Consider the following 22,789-nt stretch of genomic DNA (forward strand, 5'->3'; position numbering starts at 1 on the left):
ATCAGTCCTGGAGCGACGGCAACAGACGCAGAAATACTAAGCCTCTGGTATTCGGGCCGACTGATGGCTACCCTGGCAGGTATAACCCAAATGTGATGACTGCAACAGTGAAACACGAAGAAAATCTGGTTTCAGCTTCAGACTACCACTGAGTCTTGCACGCCCATACTATGTGGTCCCTATGTACAGTGCAAAGCATACGCAGTTTATTTTGCTATGGGGCTGGCACAACACATTACTGCGCTCATCTTATGGCACTCTGAAATCACATAACTACCACCACTGTTACTAACCTTGAAATGTCTCATCAAATTTTGGTAGAACACCACATCTGGTTCGGTTTACGATTCTGTATGCAGCCTCTGTAGGCATTCACAGGTTTGAAGCAAAAATAAAATCTGTCTGTAAATAGCACAAAGGCCTTCTCAGCAAAGGAAACCAAGAAAAGCTCTGTAATGTCCTCCATGGTTAGTCTTCCTAGGGGCTGGTTACAATACTAACCTGGAACAGGTTCGGACCACTGGTTCCAGACAGAGATCATACACTTTTTGCTGAGCTACATTCCATTGCTGTTGATATTTCTGAACACAATGAAATTCAACAATGCCCTCAGGTGGTAACCTCAATGGAACTTTTACAAAACTCATATTTTAATACATGACCTTTTCAGTGATCTGCACTGTTTAAACCCTAGCCAACTTTTGAAAAGGAAAAGGTACAATTCCACAAAAACGTGCTTTCTCAATGTGTAGATAGCAGAAAGTTCTTCTGCAGGAAGTGAATGAGTTTGTTTTTCTTTTCTTTTCTCAAAAGGAAGCATGTGTGGAATCTTCACTGTTACTGAAATGAGGACATGTCAGCACCTGTTCCAAAGGATCCCTGCTCACAAGCGGATGGAAACTCGGCATTGACAGCAGTGAATCAGTACACTACTAGTCATACAGGTGCAGCTTCCTAACTATTCCAGTTAGGAACAAATATGCCCAGGAATACAAAAAGTTCATATGAAGACAGAAGTTCCATGATTTACCTGTACAGTATGTTTCAGCAAAGTTAAGTGAGATGAGACATTTTTTCCTGAGAAAGACCTACATGAAAATTAGCTAGAAATACACACGTGTGTTACATGAATTTGCCAGATATGATATTGATGTCAATGTTACCACAGAACTAAAAAGGCACTAGTCAGTTGACAGTGTCGCACCATGGAATATTCTGAGTGAACACCCCATTGATACCTGATGGTACTGCCTGTACAGCTGCATGTCTTTAATCTGAAATCTCAAAACAGTGCAAGAAACTTCTCTGTGTGGAAGATTTTCAGTCCATATATTTCTAGTTAATCACTGTGTATTAATCAGATCAGACAATAGTAGTAGAAGTAGCGAACTTAAACGCAAGTCAAAACAAAACAAAAAATAATAATAGAAAATATATAATTGTACAGCATTACTAAGTATTCGAAAGTAATCTAAGCAAGGCAGGCAGTCTGTTTCCAGTCGAAAATCGTTTAAGTACACAGACAAGCCACACAGAGAAGTTTCTTACACTGTTTTGTTTTTGGACCCACTACACTTTAGTGGGTTGTTTTGAGACTTTGGGGATACCACGGAGATTACTTGTTTTTTAAACTGAAATCTCCTAACCCCTTCACCATTACAAGTTCATAGGTTAAGTACTAGGCTAGCTGCTCTTGTGGGCCATTTTAAGCCTAGCCAGTTTCCCTCTCTGTACTCAAAATAACCTAGCCCATTTGGTTATAGATTGACCTTATCCACTTCAAGGTCGATAATTATATTTTATTTTATTTTACATTTATTGACCGGGCTGGTCCAACTCAATTTGAGAACATTTTCAGTAGAGGCCTGGGGGAGAAAAGCTACAAAAATACATTCATTGATAAACAGAAATTACACTTAGTTAATGAGCATTTACAGTAACAAGTTCATTCAGGTGCAATAGTACGAATTAAAATACGTTCATTCAGGTGCAATAGTACGAATTAAAATACGTACTAACAGACAATTTAGTTGTCTACCTATATATTACCCCAAATGATAATACCTGTGATCATACCAAAGATAATTTGAGGGGACCCATGAATAGGATAAAGCATTTAGGAGCTACATCTGTACATCAATAGTACAGGAGGCGGTCCTGAGATAATTTTTCTTTTTCCCACCCATAGATCTAAGCTACACTTGAAAAATGGACAAGGATGAACTTTGTTTTATGTGGATGTGGAGTCTGTTCCATAACAGTGATATCCCCTGAGAAATATACCTGTCCCTCCAAACTGTTTTGTTGATGCTCCAGAAGAGGTTTAGATCCATAGACAGAGTAACTCTGATGCCATTTGACATGCTGATGTGCAGTAAATTCATCAGTAATGCCAGACATGAGTCACCTCTTAGCAGTCTGTAGAATACCAAGTAGAGTGACAGAGCTTTGAGTTGGTACATGTAGGACATGTTGTTTAGGTCTTGTATCCTTTTAACAAGGTATCTCAGTGGGTGTTGAGCTGTTGCATGTGTTTGGACAAATACATGCCAAAGGAGCATTATACTCAATTATTGGTTTAATGACGGCTGAGTAAAGGGGGACAGTGCCACCCATAAATCTAGACATAACTTTGTTTATAAGGTGTGCAACATAGGCTTTTCTTAAAATAAACACATTGGTCAAAAGTTAGGTCACCGCCCAAATAAATTCCCAAATCCCAAATAACTGGATCAACTCTTAAGGGTGGCACTCAGTGTGGCAGTTGGGAGTAGATGACTTTCCAAAGGATACAATAATGTATTTTTTGGCATTTAGTTTCAGATCATGATTTTGACACCAGTTATGTAGTTGAGCAAACCTTCCGATGGCAGGATGGCTAAGTCAATTTAATTTAACTTGAGCACTGTTATAATAAAATAGCCAAATGTGCAGTAAACTATAACACTTCAGCACACCACTTACCATCTCACCTAACTCTTTCTCAGCTAACTATAATACAAATACTTCTCTATATACCAGAAGACTGTCCAGCCATTAACTTAATACAATACACCTGCAACAGAGTTTTATGCTCTAGAGAAAAAAACAATAAATACTATAACCAAATCATCTAATATTGCAGGTAAGTCTCTATGCAAATAGTGCAGCTAAACTGTGAAGCCATATCCCACTACCACTGAAATCCATACAGAATGCAAACTCACTTAAAAAACCTAAAACATTAACTATCAACTCGAAGGATCTGCTCATGCACCTCTCCAGGATAAACACCACTGTTATCTTCAGCTTGCCATATCACCAGTCCATTTCACTTCATTCACAATCCTATGCTCCACAACCAGCCTTCACAAAAACATGAAGCTTTACAAGAATCTCCCAAGCCACTCTACATCCACATACTTCTAATATAAACCTTATTATAAAAGCATATATAGTCTTCTAAACGTGCTTTACACCCCACCCACCTCAACTACAGTATTAACATTTTCTACCTTACCTAATGAAATTATTACTACTGGCATGGGAGCAAACAGGTACGCTACTACTACTAGTTATGACAGCTAATGGGGAGCCTGGACACTATAAGGCATCAGTACTACGCCACCTATGTATATGACAGTTGTCTGGGTCTGCATTACAGTCTGTTGCTTTCCTATGTAATGGAACAAATGGAGACTTGCAGGGTCTTGTACATATGGTGCACCAGCTAAGTATATGCTCCCCAGATCTAAATAAAAATGAGAACAGAAACCTTTCCCTCTCCTCCAAACTACAGCCTCAGGGGGTATGTATCCTACTCTTGGCTCAGTCACATAGTATATACAGTCCCCAAATGTTACAAAAATGAATGCCTCTCCCTCCATACAAACAGCGGTCTCCTCACAAATGACAGCAAAAATGCAGTAAATCAAGCAAATGCTTAAAGGTAAACGACCATGCTTTCTGCTTACTAGGCACAATAAAGTACAGTTGTGTACACTTACCATAAATGTAGATGTTAGAGTGTATTCACTGCTGCAGTCATTACATTTGTGTAATCTGCTGGCAGGTTGCCCTCAGTCGGCCTGAATATCAAAGTCTTGGGTCCTGCATCGGTTGCCGTCTCCTCTTCCATGACGTCGGGTCGTCAGGGGTATAAAACATGCAGCAGACGCCATTTTCTTTAGTTTTTCTTGCCCCAGATGTCAGGTGCCCCCCAAGTGGGGTATATCTCTATATATATCTCTATATAAAAATACAAATGTAACATCTTAAACTTTACCTTCATCTAAAAGCAAATACACCACAAAGGCTGTAGAATATAGTGAAGGAAAAAGAAGTTCTAGAAAAAAGGGGGATGGTGGGTGGGTAACCCAGACTGCAACAGTGAATACACTCGAACATCTACATTTATGGTAAGTGTACACAACTGTACTATGTTCTTCGTGTTTCTCTGTTGTAGTCATTACATTTGGGTAGAATAATTCCAAAGCTATGGATGGGAGGCTGGAACTAAATAGCATTAGGAGTGGCTATAAGGCCCTGCAGAACTGCAGTGGCAAAGCCTGCCCTGGACTTAGAGGAGCGAGGCAAATCATAATGCTTTGTAAAAGTATGAACAGAGCTCCAAGTAGCAGCTTCTAGAATGTCTGGTTGGCACCCCTCTGAGAAAAGCTGCTGTGGTAGATGCAGCCCTAGTGGAATGTGACCGGATTCCCTTGGGCACTGGTTTATCATGATGCAAATAGCAGAAATGAATGCAGTGGCTTATCCACTGAAATAACCTTCCCCTCTGATCCTGCAGCAAATGCCACCAGTAGCTGCTCAGACTTTCACAGAGATTTGGTCCCGTTTAAGTAGAATCTTAGTTGTCTGTGTACATCCATGGAATGCAGAATCCGCTCCCCCTTGTTCTGCGGAATTGGGTAAAAAGTTGGCGGTGAATACTTTGGTTAAGATTCACACTGGATACCACCTTAGGCATAAAGGAAGGACTGGTCCTGTCCGGGTGAAATGTAATAAAAGGCTCGACAGCCATGAGGGCCTGTAGTTCTGAAACCCTTCTTGCTGAAGTGATTGCCAGAAGGAAAGCTGTTTTCCAAGATAAAAACTTTATATCCGCAGTAGCTGCTGGTTCAAATGGAGGCAGGGTGAGCTTTTCCAACACAAAATTGAGGCCCCATGCAGGAGTTGGGGGGGGGGGGGCTTAAATTTTTGGCCCCTCTAAGGTACTGTTTTAGCAGAGGATGAGAAAAGATGGGAGGCTCTGTGCTGTAATGAGCCAAGGTGGCAGAGGCATGGATTTTTATTGATGAAAAAGATAGGCCCTTGTCAAGCATCTCAGTCAAGTATTGTAAAATCTGAGGAATATTTGGCTTTGCTGTGTCAGTCCCTTGTGCTTGGTTCCAAGCACAGAATCTCTTCCATTTATCAGCATAAGATTTTCTAGTACTAGGCCTTCTGGCTTCCAAAATGACATCCATCACAGATTTACTGAGAGGTGTTGCTTGAATAATTACACAGTCAGCCAAGCTGCCAGGTTCAGAGTTTGGAGCTGATTGTGCAGAATTTGATTGCTCTGCTGAGACAGTAGATGAGGTATTTGAGGCAAGTACCAAGGAGGGAGTTGAGACATATTTCTTAGAATTGGGTACCAGTGCTGGCGAGGCCAGTCTGGGGCAATTAGGATCATGTTTGGTTTTTCCTGTCTGGCTTTTAGTAAGATCTTGGGAAGAAGAGGCAGAGGACGAAAGGCATAGACTTATAAGTTTTTCCAACTGAAGGATAGAGCATCCACTTTCCATGCTTGTCTGTGATAAGTCCTTGTGCAGAATTTGTCCAGTTGATAATTCTGGGGGGAGGCAAATAGATCTATGTCCGGACTCCCCATTTCTCTGTTATCATGCTGAAGACTTGTGGATCCAGTTTCCACTCGTGAGGGTACATAAGATTTCTGCTTAGGTCATCCGCCAGAGTATTTTGTTTTCCTGGCAGGAATTGAGCTAGAAGGTGTACTTGGTAAGTCAAGGCTGTGTCCCACAATGCCATGGTGAGTCTGCAAAGAGGGTAGGAATGTGTATGCCCCTGCTTGTTTATGTACCACATAACCGTGGTGTTGTCTGTCTTTATCAGTAGTTGTCCTGGATGAAGCAAGTCCTTGAAGGCTGCCAGGGAATTCTGAACAGCTAACATCTCTTTCTGGTTGATATGCAGATGCATTTGTTTTGGGCTCCATATGCCCTGAATGCATCTCCCCGCCAGGTGGGCCCCCCAAGCATAGTCTGATGCATCTGTAGTTAGGGTTTGGGTGGCAGGGGGTAGAGTGAAAGACCGTCCCATGTTCTGGTGACATGTCTCTGCCCATCAAAGAAACTCCTGTTGTAGGCAGGGAATGAGAGGAATCTTTGTTTCCAGACTTTGACAATGTTGACTCCATAAACTTTTTAGATACTGTAGTTTCCTCATATGCAGTCTTGCATATGGAATTAGTAGATGCAGGATGCCATGAACCCCAAAAGCCTGCAGAATTTGTCTTGCAGACAACTGGGTTTTTGTTGCCATCTGTTTGAAGTAAATAGTAAGTTGTCTTTGTTTGTCTGGCGTAAGGTAAGCCATCTAGGCAGTTGTATTCAAGCTTGCACCCAGGAAATGTAACTTTTTGAGAGGGTACCAGTTGTGATTTATTTTTGTTTATTGTGTACACTAGGCATGTTAGAAGCCTTTTTACAAATGCCAGATGTTGAAGAAGAATGTCCTTGTTTTCTACTTGAATGAGACAGTCGTCCAAGTAAGGATAGATATGTATGCTTCTTTGTCTGCAAAATGCAATTACTGGTGAAAGGCACTTTGTAAAAAACATGGGCGGAGTAGATAAGCCAAAGGGCAGTGCAGAGAATTGGTAATGCATAAAAGTAGCCTTGAAGTGGAGGTATCTTCTGCACGATTCCCTTACTGGGATATGCAGGTATGCCTCTTAAGTCTAGAGTCACTAGCCAAGCGTTCTTGCCCAGCATGGGCAGAGGCTGTTGCAAAGTCAGCATTTTGAATTTTGGGATGTCCAAGAATGTGTTCAAAATCGATAAATCCAGTATTGGGCACCAGGCATTGTCTTTTCTGGGTACCAAGTACAGTCTTGAGTAAAACCCTTGCCCTTTTTTCTGTTCTGCTACTGGCTGAATAGCCCCCACATCCATGAGGGACGTAAATTGTTTCTGTGCCTCTGCCTATTGATTTCTGGCAGATCTGGCAAACCGTTTGGAATTGGCAAGGTATGGAAATGAAATCTGTATCCCTGGGATACTATGCTCAATACCCACTTGTCCTGGGTTATTAACTGCCAATTTTGAGCATGAAGTGCTAATTTTCCCCCTAAGGGGGCTGACAAAAGATAAGTGCTTCGTGATGGCAGAGGGAAGTCATTTATACTGTTTACTGTAGGGCTGTGCTTTGTTTCCTCCAGATTTGGAAGTAGAGACACCCCACTGCTTTGACCTGTAAGAACCCTGTGATTGGTATCTAGCGCCTGGATTTGCCCCGTGAGGCTCTGTCGGACACAGGAAAGGACCAATTTTTTGTAGGCCAGTGTCTACTGAATCTTGGTGGCTGCACTTGTAAGAAGTCTTTTACAGTTTGCATAGACTTAGCTTCGTCTTCCATTTTTTTAAAACCTCTTCTGCCTTATTACCAAACAGAGTATCATGTTGTAAAGGTGCATTCAACAATTTAGCCTTAACATGATCAGGCAGACTTTGCTCCTTGAGCCCGGCATGCCTTCTAATCACAGATCCAATAACTGCGGCCCTGCAGGAGGCCTCCAAGCAATCAAAACCACATTGCAGAGTATGCTTTCCAACCTGTTCTGCTGCATGCAATAATTCCTGTAATTCTTTATTTTCCACACATTCAGAAATCAACAACATTTTCTGTTTCAATAATCCCATAACATGCTGCTGATATTTAAGCATATGAAACTGGCAGTTTAAAGCCCTAATTGCCAAGGCTGCAGACGTATAAACCTTCTTTCCCCATCTATCCAGTGCCCTGGAATCTCTATCAGAGGAGGTAGGATTCTTAGCTGTTGAGGCCTTTACACCTTTGGGACCCTGTGAGATAGTTTCAGGGTCAGCAGCAGGATTTTTGAATAAAAAATTTGTGGGAGTCAGGAACCCTGTAATATCTGCCTGGCTTACAAGGAGCCGGAGGTAGGGAATCTGGAGCCATGCTTGATCCCGAAAACACATCAATAATGTCTAATACAGGAGAGGTATGGCCAAAGGCCTATGCTGAGGAAGAAGGAAATCCCTAAGCCTCTTTTTTGATTCTGAGAAATCCTGACTCTCCCAATGAAAATGTTCCCTCAAAGTATGCAAGGTTTCTCCAAAAGAATAATCTTCAGGAGGAGATGCAGATGGGATGGATTCTTCTGCATCTGAATCCTCAATAGGGTGGTATAGAAAATTCTTGATCCGAAGAGGAATCAGAATAAATAGAAACCTGATATGAAGATTCATAATCAGTGTCTTGCCTAGGCCTCTTATCGGGGGGAGGGGGGTTGAGAACCCCTGATCAAGGTAATTAAGTTTTCAGTCATTTTGATCTGTTTTTTGGGCATAAAGGCCTAAGCACGTGGCTCATGCGTCAGTTTTTTAGCCTTAGAAGACCTAGCAGAGCCACCTCACTCTGTGCCACTGAGCCATGGTGGATGAACTGGAAAGCCTGCCAGATGAGTTGTTGGTTGTAAGGCTACAGCTGAGTTACAGGCAGATGAATCAGTAGGTTTTTCCCTTGAATCAGGTAATATCTAAATGTGGTCTGGACAATTTAAGGATAAAGTATGTACTTAATGGGATACACCACCAAGAGGACTGGGAGAGGTGAATCTCTTTCTGGCCCTTGTTATCTAAGAGGCAGAGGGCAGGCATGGACCCAAGCCCTAACTACTTGAAGGAAATGAAACACACTTCGTCCTCATAAAAGACTCGCCTTCAGCAAAACTAACATTTTACAAGAAACTCTCCTTCTGATCTTCATGAAGGGCGTTTTCAACCACTACCTTTCCTCATGCAGTACACGGGCAAGAAGCCTACTGGAGGCCTCCAAGAATTGTTGGCATTTAAAGCACTGCTTCATGTTATGCTATGCTCTTCTCTCAAGCAGCACAGATGGTGCTGGTGAGACCTAGATTATAAGACAGCTACAAAAACAATTAAGAAGGCTTCACTGATTTAAGCAATAATATGAGAACTTTTCCAATCCAAACACCAAAATCCAAATTATGGGAAGAAGAGAGAAAAAATGGAAAGCTGAGGGGCTAAGAGCACTTTACTAATGCACTGCATGATACCTGAACTGAGAAACATGCACTAGAGTAGGCTATATGTGCTCCCACTATGCATATGCAGGTGTTTCCAAGACAAAGCCAAACTTTAACTTTAGTAGAAAGAAGGATAAATCCAATCACAGACTCATCAAGGACAATTCCCCTTGTCTGATCCAAGACTGCAATTTTGCCTTCTCCCTCATTCCCTTTATGAAGTACTGATGTTCTTCATCTCACATTGCTGCAGTCCTTACATATGGGTAGTCCGCTGTCCTCGGTCGGCCCGAATACCAAAGTATTAGGCTGACGTCGGTCATGGGCGCTCAGATCTGACATCAGAGCGTCAGGGTATAAAAGCGCATGACCGACGTCATATCCTCAGTCTTTTTTGCCGCATGGTCTGATGCAGAAGCAGCGTTGCAAGTGCCGCTCGCGCTCTGAAATTTTCGTATTCTGAGTTTCAGACCGAAACCAAGTTGGGCTAAGTACCCCGTTGGGGAATATTTTTGTTTTTTCTTGCCTCAGTTAATTCCGGATGTCAGAAAAAGTGAATAATTGTATTTCTTGTGGGAAACAGATACCGCATAGGGATTATCACTCTCTTTGCATTCCTTGTTTGGGACCTGAGCACTACGTAGTCGGGTGTCGGTTTTGTGCTAGGTTTAATAAGCGCACCATAAAACGAAGGTTTGATTGCGCTAGGTTAGTCTTTGGTAAGCGGTGTAATTATAAGATGCCATTGGATCCTCCGACGCCCGCTTCCACGAAGAAGCGCAAAGACAAATCTTTGAAAACTAGACAGGATGATTCGCCAGTTTCGGACGCCGGTCCTGTAGAAGCTACAGTGGAACAGGTGGATCCGGCTGAAGTTTCTGTTGAGTCTCAGGGGGAAACTTTGATTTTGCAGGATGTGGCCTCACAGGAGTCAGGTCTAGCTGAAGGGGCCTCTCAGGTTACTGTTCTCCCTTCTATGCCTAAGGTGGTTAAGGCCTTCTGCTACTATTTCTAAGGCTTCTTCTAAGGGCAGGTCTGTTTTGCCTTCCTCTGGTGTCACTCCAGGTACTTCAGGGGCTGTGCCTAAAAAGCACATGCTTAAAATGGCAGAAGATTTGATTACTTTAATTAGAGGTTCTATGCCCCCTCCTGATAAGGGGCCCAGGGTGGAGCCAGAGTTGGAATGTTTGGATCAGGCCTCAGATGACTCAGAGTCTTCTGCTGAAGATATTCAAGATTTTCCCCCTTATTCGGATTCTGATGCAGAGGATTCCACTCCTTCTGCTTCTCCTCCAGAGGATTTTTCTTTTTCAGAAACTCTGCATTCCATGAGGGAGCATTTTAAGTGGGAAGGACAGGATTTCTCTGATTCACGGAAGAGGCTTAGGGAATTCTTGTTTTTACCACAGCATAGACCCTTGGCTATACCTCCTGTTTTGGATGTTGTTCAAGATGTTTTCTCGAGGCTTCCCTTAATCCAGATTCTTTGCCTCCTGCCAGTTAAACCGGACAGGTATTACAGGGTGCCTGAGGCTCATAAATATCTGTATAAGAGTCCTAGGGCGGACCCGGAAACGATTAGTCAGGGGCCTAAGGGTGTTAGAGCCTCTGTTGTTAAGAATCCGGTTCCTCTAGATAAGGAAGCTAGAGCTTTGGATAGATGGGGTAAGAAGGTGTATACCTCTTCTACTTTAGCAATGAGGGCTTTAAATTGCCAGTTTCATATGATGAAGTATCAGAATTTCCTCCTTTCTCAGCTAAAATCTAAAGTGGATGCTTTGGCAGAGGGCATTGAGTGTAAAGAATTGCAGGATTTAGTACATGTATCTGAACAGGTGGGTAAGCATTCTTTGCAGTGTGGTTTTGATGCTGTACAGGCCTCTTCTAGGGTGGCTGCCACTGGTTCAGTTCTTCGTAGGCACGCCTGGCTTAAGGATCAGAATTTGTCCGAGCATGTTAAAACTAGAATTCTGGATGCCCCTTTATAGTCTGAAGTTTTGTTTGGTCCCCCTGTGGAGTTGGTTTTGAAGAAAATGGAAGACAAGGCTAAGTCTATGCAGACTGTTAAAGATTTTTTGCAGGTGCAACCTCCAAAGTTTAGTAGAAATTGGCCTACTAAGGGGTGGACGCATCTTCTTCTGATTCTCAGTCTAGGGGTAGATCTAGACGTGGCAGGGGCAGAGCTCATAGTACATTCAGGCCTAGAACTTGGAGTTCGCCTGCACAACCTGCAGGTGAGGGCAGGGGCCAGTCCTTTCGTAAACAGGCCCAATGACCTGCATTTTCAGCTGTCAGATTCTTCTTGCCTGGCAGCTACTTTGGGAGGAAAGTTAGCACTTTTCAAGCAAAACTGGCTTTTAGTCACCCAGGACAAATGGGTGTTGGACATTATAAACCGAGGCTACAAGTTCTATTTCCATACATTGCCTCCTTTCAAAGGCATGCCAGACGTTCCTCCTCGGCAAAGGATAGAGGCTCACAAGCAGATTTCTATACTTCTTCAAATAGGAGCTATACAGCCAGTTCCTCTGTCAGAAGTGGGCCTAGGATTTTACTCGCCTGTTTCTAGTTCCAAAGAAAGGAAACACGTGGAGACCAATTTTGGATTTATCTATCCTCAACACTTATCTGGACATTCCAAAGTTCAAAATGCTGACGTTACAACAGCTTTTACCTCTGCTGGGAAAAGATCACTGGATGGTAACTCTGGATCTCAAAGAGGCTTATCTTCATGTTCCTATCAGGCCCAGTTGCAGGAGGTACCTACGCTGGCTGGAAATTTACATTATCAGTTCTCTGCATTGCCCTTTGGCTTATCTACTGCGCCCAGAGTGTTCACAAAGGTTCTGGCTCCCATGATAGCCTTTTTCAGGTTAAGAGGAATACAGATTTATCCTTATTTGGACGATTGCCTGATTATTGCACAAGACAAGGACGAACTTCTTCATCATCTACAGTATGTGATGGTAGTGTTAAGATGCCTAGGGTATTCTGTGAACGAAACAAAGTCCAGTCTAGTACCCTCTCAGGACATGTGCTTTCTGGGTGTGAGACTGAATACAGCTTCCCAGATGGCTTTTTTGACCCCGGACAAACAAAGAAGCCTTTCTCTTTATTTCCATCAAATGTCTCTACAGTCCAGGCTGACTGCAAGGACAGTCCTTCAAGCCTTGGGGTTCATGGCATCTTGTATTCTGGTGCTTCCCAATGCCAAACTGCATATGAGGAAGCTACAATGGTATCTCAAAAATGTATGGACACAACACTGCCAGGATCTAGACACTGTCATTCAGATAATACCTTGCATTCAGAAGGAATTTTTGTGGTGGGCTCAGGAATGTCACCTAAACAAGGGCCTCTCTGTGACCCGACCAGAGGCGAGTCAGATTCTAACGACAGATGCCTCAGACAAGGCTTGGGGAGCACACCTCAATGGAAAATGGGTGCAAAACACGTGGCCTGTCAGACTTCAACATTTGCATATCAACTTGAAGGAGATGTTAGCAGTCCAATTTGCATTGATGGCTTTCAAGGATTTACTTCTCCCAGGGCAGGTGTTGATTCAAACAGACAACACTACTGTCATGTGGTACATCAACAAGCAAGGGGGAACCCATTCGTACCCTCTTTGCAGGCAAGCGATGATTTTGTGGGAGACTGCTCTCAGTTTACACCTCAATCTTCAGGCAAGGTTTCTACCAGGAGCACAGAACTCCTTAGCAGATGTGTTGAGCAGACAAATAGTGGATCCTCACGAGTGGAAACTGGATCCTCATGTATTTCAAAAGTTGACTGTTATGGGGGACTCCAGACATAGATCTGTTCGCTTCTCCACTAAATTACCAGTTGCCAAAGTTTTGCACAAAAATGTTTCATCCCACAGCTTGGAAGGTGGATGCTCTATCATTCAGTTGGAGCAATCTTCATGTCTATGCCTTTCCACCTCTGCCTCTCATTCCCAAGGTACTCTTGAAGGCCAGACAAGACAGGCCATCCATGATTCTGATAGCGCCGGATTGGCCTCGACAGCACTGGTACCCACTACTGAGAAGTTTAGTACGGGAGCCTCCATGGCCTCTGCCTTTGATTCCGCATCTTTTGTCTCAGGAGGACAATCACTTCCTCAATGTCAAGATTCAGTCTCTGCATCTAACAGCCTGGCATATTCTGTTTTAGATCCTGGAGGGTCTCAGCTTCCACAACAAGTTTTGAATGTTATTTTGGAGGCCAGAAGGCCTAGTACAAGGAAAGTTTACGCTGATAAATGGAGGAGATTTTTTATTTGGAGCAAAGCGAAGGACTTTGATGTTTCCAAGCCTGATTTAAGTATTTCTCTTCAATATCTTACTGAGTTATTGGACAAGGGTTTGTCTTTCTCCTCGATAAAGGTTCATGCTGCAGCCATTTCTGCTCACTATGACTGTGACCCTCCTTTATTTTCTCATCCTTTGTTTAAGCAGTTTCTTAGAGGGGCAAAGAACATAAGACCCCCACGTAGAGCTCCTACTCCTGCTTGGGATCTCAATTTTGTGTTGGAAAAACTTACTCTACAACCTTTTGAGCCTGCAGCTACTGCCGAGTTAAAGTATTTATCATGGAAGACTGCTTTTTTGTTGGCCATTACCTCTGCAAGAAGGGTTTCTGAATTACAGGCCCTTATGGCAGTGGAACCTTTCCTGATTTTTCATAAGGATAGGGTATCTTTGCGTACTAATCCCTCCTTTATGCCTAAAGTGGTTTCTAGTGTGGCCTTGAACCAAACTATTCATTTGCCTACTTTTTATGCAAACCCCTAAAATAAAGGGGAGAAGATTTTGCATATTTTGGATATTCACAGGCAGTTGCGTTATTATTTGAGCAGAACCAAAGGGTTCAGGCAGTCTCAGCAGTTGTTTGTTTCTTTTGCTTTGGGTTCTCAGGGAAAACCTGTGCCAAAACAAACTATTTCTAAATGGATTGGTTTTTGTATTTCTTTCTGCTATTCCCATCATGGTAAGGAGATTCCGGCTGGAATCAGACCTCATTCCACTAGAGCTACTGCCACTTCTACTGCCTTTCTAAGGGGGGTAGCTACAAAAGATATTTTGGAAGCAGCCACTTGGAGTTCAGTACATACTTTTTCTAAACATTACCACCTTCCTCTTTATTCTAAGTCTAGGGCTGGATTTGCCACTGCAATATTACAGGGTATTTTAGCAGCCCCTAATGCTTTATGATTTTGCCATCCTCCCTTTACCTCTGCTTTGGGATTCTACCCATATGTAAGGACTGCAGCAATGTGAGATGAAGAACATAGTACAGTTTTGTACCTACCATAAATGTAGATGTTCGAAGATCCACATTGCTGCAGTCCAATTTACCTTCCCTCCTTCCCCTCTGTAGTTTGGCATGGTTATATGGTTTGGGTGATGGTTGTTATTGGGCATGTTTTTGGGAGGTATCCTGTTTTTGGGCTGTGGCCTTTCTTTTTAGGGCCTTCTGACATCTGGGGCAAGAAAAGACTGAGGATATGACGTCGGTCATGCGCTTTTATACCCTGACGCTCTGATGTCAGATCTGAGCGCCCATGACCGACGTCAGCCTAATACTTTGGTATTCGGGCCGACCGAGGACAGCGGACTACCCATATGTAAGGACTGCAGCAATGTGGATCTTCGAACATCTACATTTATGGTAGGTACAAAACTGTACTTTTCTTCACTTTCTCTCTTACATTGAAGTTAATGTTTTCCTTTATATGACCTGCTCTTCCATCTCACACCTCTCCTTTTTTTATTCTTGATATGCCTAGGCACCTCCAAGTTCCACATCTTCTTTCTGTGATACAAACTAATGCAATATTCATTGAACTGTCCTAAATATCTGTTTTGATGTATTATTTTTTCCCTTTCGTCTGCTGCCACAGCTTTGTTGTCAGACTTACGGGTTTGGGTTACATACCAGAAATGTTAAAATAGCTACCTTGAATCATTTCAAGAAACTCCATGAAATTCATGAAGTCATAAGGAAAATTAAGTCATCAATAACTGCATAAACATTCTTACCTGTCCTACTCGAACGGATACTGGCAATGGCCGGAGTTCCTCATCAAATGTGACCAGCATACGAGGCTGCATGGCAGCTACCAACCCATATAATACGTAGTGAGATTTCCCCAAAATAACTACAAAAAAACAAACAAAAAAAAAATCATACATAATACCAGCACTGATAACGTTGCATGCATTCCAAATTAGGTTCCAATGGTGTTAATACGACCAGATAAGATAAACTTTCCAGCAGGGCATCTGGCATGTTAGCACACTGAATAGATTACTTTTAACTGTTTTGTACAATTAAAGTCCAATGGAGAAAAAGTGTATGCCTGTTACAATTTTAAAACTTCCTGTGAACATCCATCAATCAAGACTTGGGTAAAGACTGGTGGCATAAATAACCTATAAAAGCCATTCAAAAGCATACTTAATCCTCAAGAGAAGGGAGTGGAAAGGCAGCACTGAATGATCAGAGATGATGGTATTCATTCCATCAGTCACTGCGACAGCACCACCTCTCTGGCTGCAAACAGTGATCAAAAATGAAAGGTATGCACACATCATAACTAAGCACCTGTGTTGTCCATTTTCATTCTCCCTCAACGAATGGGTTTGGATCTGACTTGGCCACTTTCTCTAAATTCTAGGATCAGACTCTCGGGTTCCTCCCTTACTCATAATGCCCCTGACTACTTAGTTACCTCAGAATGGGTTTGTTGCTATTATACAATGTCACAACAAAGTATCTTGATATTGATTTGACAGAAAAGTGACAGCTGAAAGATCAGGTGCTCAAACAGGAGCTATGGATCCTAGCAACAATAATGTCAGGCCTCTCCCAGAGACATGGATAGGGGGAAGGTGGAGGGGAAGTTAAGGAAGAATGAAAACAGACAACACAGATGCACAGTTATGATGAGTACATAATCTGATGTTGCCTTTTCATTTGTTTCTCAATGAATGGGACAGAGTCCCCAGCTATGGTAACCTTGGGTGGCCTTCATGGAAGGATGTTCCAGAGATCCGCAGAACCAAATACAGCTCTGTTCCTGAAGATGATGTTCAATTTGTAATGAGCAATACAAGTATGAGCATTAGACTATGTGGCAGCTGCACAAATGTCATCAATGGCGGCTCTAACCAAAAAGGCAGCTGTGGCAGTTACTGACCCAGCTGAATGCGCTTTTGGTTGTCTTGACAAGGTCAGGCCTCTCAAGGAATAAATGTAGGAAATACAATCTGTTATACATTTGGCTGGTGTAGTTTTGGAGACTGGTTTCTCATCTTATTACTAGAAAAGGAGACAAACAACTGATTTGACATTTTTCCTAAATTCCTTAGTCCTGTGAAGGTAAAAGCAAAGTTGCCTATGTACATCTAAGAGATGAAGGATATATCCTCCTATTGCCAAATTTGGGAAAGAAAACTGGTAAATTGATCACTTGATTTATATTTGTTTTGGATGCAACTTTAGGTAGAAAGGAAGGATTAGTGTATAAAGTAAATCTACCTTTGTGAAAAATCAAATATGGTGGTTTCAAAGAGTGTTTGGAGTTCAGAGACTCATCTTGCTGAAGTTATGGTCACCAGAAAAAAACATTTTCCAAGACCGAAACTTAACATCTACTTTGGCTGATGGTTCAATAGGTGAATAAAGTCTGTAATATCAAAGTGTGGTCCCTAATTGGGGGTCTAAGTAAGATGGCTTTACATAACTTACATGAAGCTAAAGGAGAAGCAGCATCTCAGATGTGGTAGTTGGAGATGGCTGCGAATTAAACATTGATGGTGTTGAAACTTCCCCCACTTTGAAAGATGGAGGCAAGGAAACCTAAAACAGCAGGTAGTGGAGCAATCAAAGGATTCCAACTCTCTCTAATGAGCCCACAAAGAAAACCTCCTCCATTTACTCTTATAAATCTTCCTAGTTGAAGATTTGTGAGATGAAAAAAGAATATGGTGACCTGGGGAAAAAAGCCTGGTATGTCCAGCCATCATACCATGCAGTCAGCTTGAGGCCTGCAATATGCAGATGAAGCATTCCTGATGGGTGTGATAAGGATGTCTGAACTGGGATCCAGTGTCCATGGAGGACATACCAGGTGAGACAATAGGAAGGGAAACCATACTTGCAGAGGCTAGAAGGGGGCAATGAGGATTACTTTGCTACTCCACTGGAACACTTTCTGTAGAAACTTGGGGATTAGAAGCAGGGGAGGGTAAGTTTAAAGGAGACTGGAGCACCAAACATGGACTAAAGCATCTCTCGGTGAATGTCTCTAAGGGGGAATTACAGCAAAGAACCTGCTGCATTTGTTGTTGAGTGCAGAGGCAAACAGATCACAGCACAGATGACCCCATTCATAAAAGATCACATTTGCCACAGACTGATTGAGATACCAATCATGAAGTATCAGGATGGTCCTGCTGAGCTTGTCCACTAAGATTCTGGACTTCCCCGATATGTGTGGCGCTGCAAGAAAGCAGCTGAAAGAGATCGCCCACTGTCAAACTCTCACTGCTTCTCGGCAAATGGGATAAGACCTAGTCCCCCCCCCCCCCGTTTATTGATGTACCGGACTACTGACATGTCTGTCTGAACAGCAATAGTTCCTAGCAGAAGACAGCTCTGAAGGATCTGCAATGCTAGATGCACCACTCCCCTCTCTAGGACATTTATATGCAAATAGGTCTCTTCTAGGGACCATGTGCCTTCAAAGGTCCATCCTAAGTAATGCCCCCCCTCACACAACTGGGAGGTGTCCATCGTTAACAAGGCATTCTGGCGAGGAAGAATAAATGGATGTCCTTGACAAAGCTCCTCGGAGTGTATCCACCACAGCAAGGATTTTCTGCAAACCTAAGATAATTTTATCAGATGTCATAAGGGATGCTGATGAAAAGACCACTGCACTGTTAAGAGTCCATTGAAGAAATCTCATATGAAGGCGAGCAGCGAGTATTACAGTTACTGCAGCAGCCACTGACCCTAGAGCTTTGAGTACCAGTTTTGCTAGGGGAGAAGGACGAGAAAGAACAAGAAGTTATGTACTCACCATAACGTTCGATGTATGTAGTCCATCTTGGCTCACATTTTTACCCGTGGGTTCGGAGCCGAACCTCGGCTCCGACTCGGCCATACCCTAGCTCAAAGTCTTTTAATTGGCTGAGCTAAGAAGGTATCCCATGCTGCACTGCTCCCTTTCCCCAGATCTTGTTTGCTGTGAGCTAATCATTCACTCCTCCACATACAACAACATATAGAAAAGGAAGAACATACTAACCAGAAAGGAATTTGAAACCATACCTAACCCCTAGGGTCCTCCAGGATGGGGGAAGGAGGGGGGTAAGTAAGAATGTGAGGCGAGATGGACTGCATACATCGAACGTCATGGTGAGTACATAACTTCTTGATGTTATGTAGTCCAATCTCGCCTACATTCTTAACCATGGGACAGCATCCCCAGCACCTGAATCCTGGGAAGCTCAGTAGAAAATACTCCTGAGCACTGGAACCAAAGGAAGACCTGCCTCTGGACACCAAATCCAACTTGTAGTGAGTAACAAAGGTGTGAGGAGATGCCCATGTAGCCGTAGCACAAATATCCATAGACAACCTGGCCTGAAAAGCTGTAGATGTAGATACAGATCAGGTAGAATGAGCCTTCACTCGAAATGGTAAATCCTTGCCACCTGAAGCATAAATGAATGAAATACAACTGGAAATCCATCTGGACAAAGTGACTTTGGAAACAGGAGACCCAATCCTGTTTTCTGAAAATGAGACAAACAACTGATCCAATTTTCTGAGCTCCTTCGTTCTATGTAAATAGAATCGTAATTGTCTGTGTACATCAAACCTAAATTCTGCCTTGTTCGAGAACTCTGGAAAGAATACAGGTAGTTCAATGGATTGGTTTAGATTACTGATGGAAACCACTTTCAGTAGGAAGGAAGGGTTAGGTCTGAGAGAAACCCTGTCCTTATGAAAAATCAAGTAAGGTGGTCTAACTGATAAGGCTTGAAGCTCCGAAACACGTCTGGCTGAAGTGATGGCTACTAAAAAGATTGTCTTCCAAGTGAAATATTTTAAATCACAAGTGGCTGCAGGCTCGAAAGGGGGTGAAGTGAGATACTGTAAAACAAAATTTAAGTCCCAAAGCATAACTGGTACAAAAACTGGAGGACGAAGCAGCATAGTGCCCTTCAGGAATGCCTTACAAGTCTGTGTGCCATGAGACTAGGCTCATCAGCGACGTGAAAAGTGGAAATAGCCTCCAACTGGACTTTAACAGTTGCGGCCGCTGATCCTTGGTTGAAAAGCATGGAGAAGAACTCCAGGACTGACGAAATTGGAGCTATATAAGGATCAATTTGTCTTGCATGCGCCCAGATGAAAAATCTCTTCCATTTGCTGGAATAGATTTTTCTGGTGGAAGGCTTATGGGAAGAAGAAAGAATATGAACCACTTCCGGCAAAAAATTATGAAGCCTGACTAATGATGGAAGTGGAGGAGCCAGGCTGTCAGCCGGAGGGGTCTGAAGACATATGAGTCAGCAAATCTGGTTGAGGGTCCAAAATCCAGGGGGCGTCCACTAGGTAAGGATGGAGGAAGGGGAACCAAATTTGACGAGGCCAGTGTGGAGCAATCAGAATCATTTTGCTTCCAAAAGATTGTACTTTCTGAATAACCTTTGTCAGCAGAGGAACAGGAGGGAAGGCATACTGTAGACTGGAGGGCCAATCGTGAAATAGAGCGTCCCTGGGTGACTCCCCCTGAGGGGGGATAAGGGTGAAGTAGCTGCTACATTTGCTATTGAGGGGGCTGGCAAATAGGTCGCAGCAAGGCTGACCCCACCTGTGGAAAATCTGCTCCGCAACCTGATTGTTCAGGGACCACTCGTGAGGCATCAGAATCGCTCTGCTCAACCTGTCAGCAATCACACTGGACTTCCCCAGAATGTGCGTTGCTACAAGAAAACGTTGGGAAGCCACTGCCCACTGCCACACTCGCAAGGCCTCTCTGCAAAGGGGGTACGACTTGGTTCCTCGCTGTTTGTTTAGATACCACACCACCAACATATTGTCTGTGTGGATCGCAATTGTCCCGAGAGGAAGAAAGCTCTGAAGTGCTTGCAACGCTAGTAGCACTGCTCCCATCTCCAGGACACTGATAGGCAGATGCATCTTGTGTTCCTGCCACGTGCCTTGGACTGTCCTGCCTAGATAATGCCCCCCCACCCTATCTGGGAGGTGTCCGTGGTCACTGTGGCAGCCGGAGGGGATGGAACGAAGGGTTTTCCTGTGTCGAGGTTGCTGGTGTGAAGCCACCAGTGTAGATCCTGCTTGCACCTGTCTGTGATTATTATGAGATGAGAAAGTGGAAGATGTTGAAAAGACCACTGGGCAAAGAGTAGCCATTGAAGGAGCCTCATGTGTAGCCTCGCCAAAGGAACCAGCATAATTGTAGCAGCCATCATGCCCAACAATTTAAGGATCAATCTTGCCTTCACTCTTCTCAAAGGGAGTAACGCGTACACCTGCTGTTGTAAACTTTGAATCCTTTCTCTTGGTAAGAATGCCCTCATGAGCATGGTGTGCACCTATAAAGGTGACACGCTGCGAGGGCAACGAGGCAGACTTTTCCCAATTTAGAGTTATGCCTAATTGTTGACACAGATTGATCGTGGCATCTCTGGTTTGTAGGAGTAGATGCCTGGTGGTGGCAGAAAGGAGCCAGTCATCCAGGTACGGAAACACTTGGAATCCCCGACGTCTCCAGTGAGCCGTTACCACTGTCATGCATTTGGTGAACACCCTGGGGACTATAGTGAGACCAAAGGGCAGGATGCAAAATTGAAAATGTCTGGCTCCCAGCCTGAAGCGTAAATGACTTCTGGATGCCCTGTCCATCTTTATATGGTAGTAAGCATCATTGAGGTTGATGGAGCACATCCACACTTCTTTTCCCAACAATGGGAGAATAGATTGTAAAGTGACCATTTGGAACTTGGACTTCTTTACATGGGTGTTCAATATGCTGAGATCCAAAATGGGTCTCAAGTCCCCTGTTCTTTTCGGCACCAAAAAGAATCTGGAGCAAGTCCCTAATCCGATCTGGTCTGAAGGGACAGGCTGGATGTCTCCTTTTTCTAGCAGCTTTAAAACCTCTGAAGCTGCGGAATCCCTTTGATTGGGTGGAACATCTGGGATTTTTCTGATCGGAGGGGGAGCTGAAGAGAAGGGAATGCGATATCCTCCGGAAATTATTTTTAATACCCATTGGTCCTGAGTTATACTTTACCAGGTCTTTGGGTATAGTGAAATGCGACCCTCGACTGGCTCCGGAAATGCACAGTCGGGCTTCCCATCAGGAGCGCTGATAGGGAGAACCACGAAAGGAATCGCAGTATCCCTGGTTACGTGGGCCTCCTCTGCCCCTAGGGCGGCATCTACCAGAATTACCACCCCCACCCCTGCCTCTGAAGGGGGACTTACCTTGTGCTTCATGAAAAAGGCCTTCATGAACACCGACTCCTCCTTGAAGGGAGCTTTGGAGGGCCAGTCACCCCTCTGCTTCAAAATTTCCAGGATGTCAGAGAAAGAGACATCCTCAGAGGATGACTTGCGGGACCCCTCCGATTCCTCGAGGTCAGTGTCTGACGTGAGGGACTCATCTTGGGAGTCAATGTGCTTCCTCTTGCACGTTCTTTTTCTGGGTGGTTCCTCAGGCAAAAACACTGAGGGGCCCTAAGAAATAAGGGGACGACTCATGGGGGTATCCTGAGGCCTTGGGTCTCTGCTGTCGAAAGACAGAGGGCGATCAGAGACCCGCACCAGAGCTGGAGGGGACAGAGTGTCAGTGCCGAATGATGTCGCTGAGGACCTGGCCAGTGCACTCCACATGGCCTCGAAAGCTGGTCCCCCCGGCTTCGAAGATCGACCAACCGCATAAGACCTCAGAGCAGAAGGGATAAGGTCCGAAGCAGACTTAGGGGTCAGGCTTCCCTGAGCCGAAGCACCGAGAGGGAGGCTAGGAGCCGAAAAGTGACCAGAGGCCTCCCCCTTGGGTCCGACCGAGGAACCATGAGTCTTGGACCCTGTGGACGGAGCCAACGAGGTCGGAGCTGAAGCCAAAGCCGAAAAGCCAGGATGGGCCATCAGAGCAGACCTATGGATATCTGACGGCACCGAGCACTCCAGCTCCAAAAGCTGAGATTCGATCGGAGGAGGAAGTATCGACGCTGGTTGGGTGACAGGCTCCGGAGCTGACTGGGCTGGAGCCAAAAACAATTTTGCCAGAATTGGTGACTGGAGAAGTCTCTGCACCACTCTATCTACATCCACATCTGAAAGAGTCCTGGAGGACCTAGAAGATAAGGAAGGAGATCTAGACCTCCTTTCCGAAGGAGCCCTACGAGGAGGAGAGACCGGCCTAAAAAGGTTCAATATACTAAC

The 22,789-nt window shown here is 44.0% G+C and overlaps 1 protein-coding gene across 1 annotated transcript in view; it reads right to left on the reverse strand.

Moving 5' to 3' along the window:
- PSMD2 (proteasome 26S subunit ubiquitin receptor, non-ATPase 2) overlaps positions 1–22,789 on the reverse strand; it is a 1,781,804-nt gene that overhangs the window by 136,512 nt on the left and 1,622,503 nt on the right. Inside the window, exon 20 of the mRNA XM_044070442.1 lies at positions 15,340–15,458. Within this exon, the coding sequence (XP_043926377.1) occupies positions 15,340–15,458 (119 nt within the window). The remainder of the gene's footprint in view (positions 1–15,339; positions 15,459–22,789) is intronic.

Source organism: Protopterus annectens, chromosome 4.part1 (genome assembly GCF_019279795.1).
Source record: "Protopterus annectens isolate FY-2018-M chromosome 4.part1, PAN1.0, whole genome shotgun sequence".
NCBI classification, from domain to species: domain Eukaryota; kingdom Metazoa; phylum Chordata; order Ceratodontiformes; family Protopteridae; genus Protopterus; species Protopterus annectens.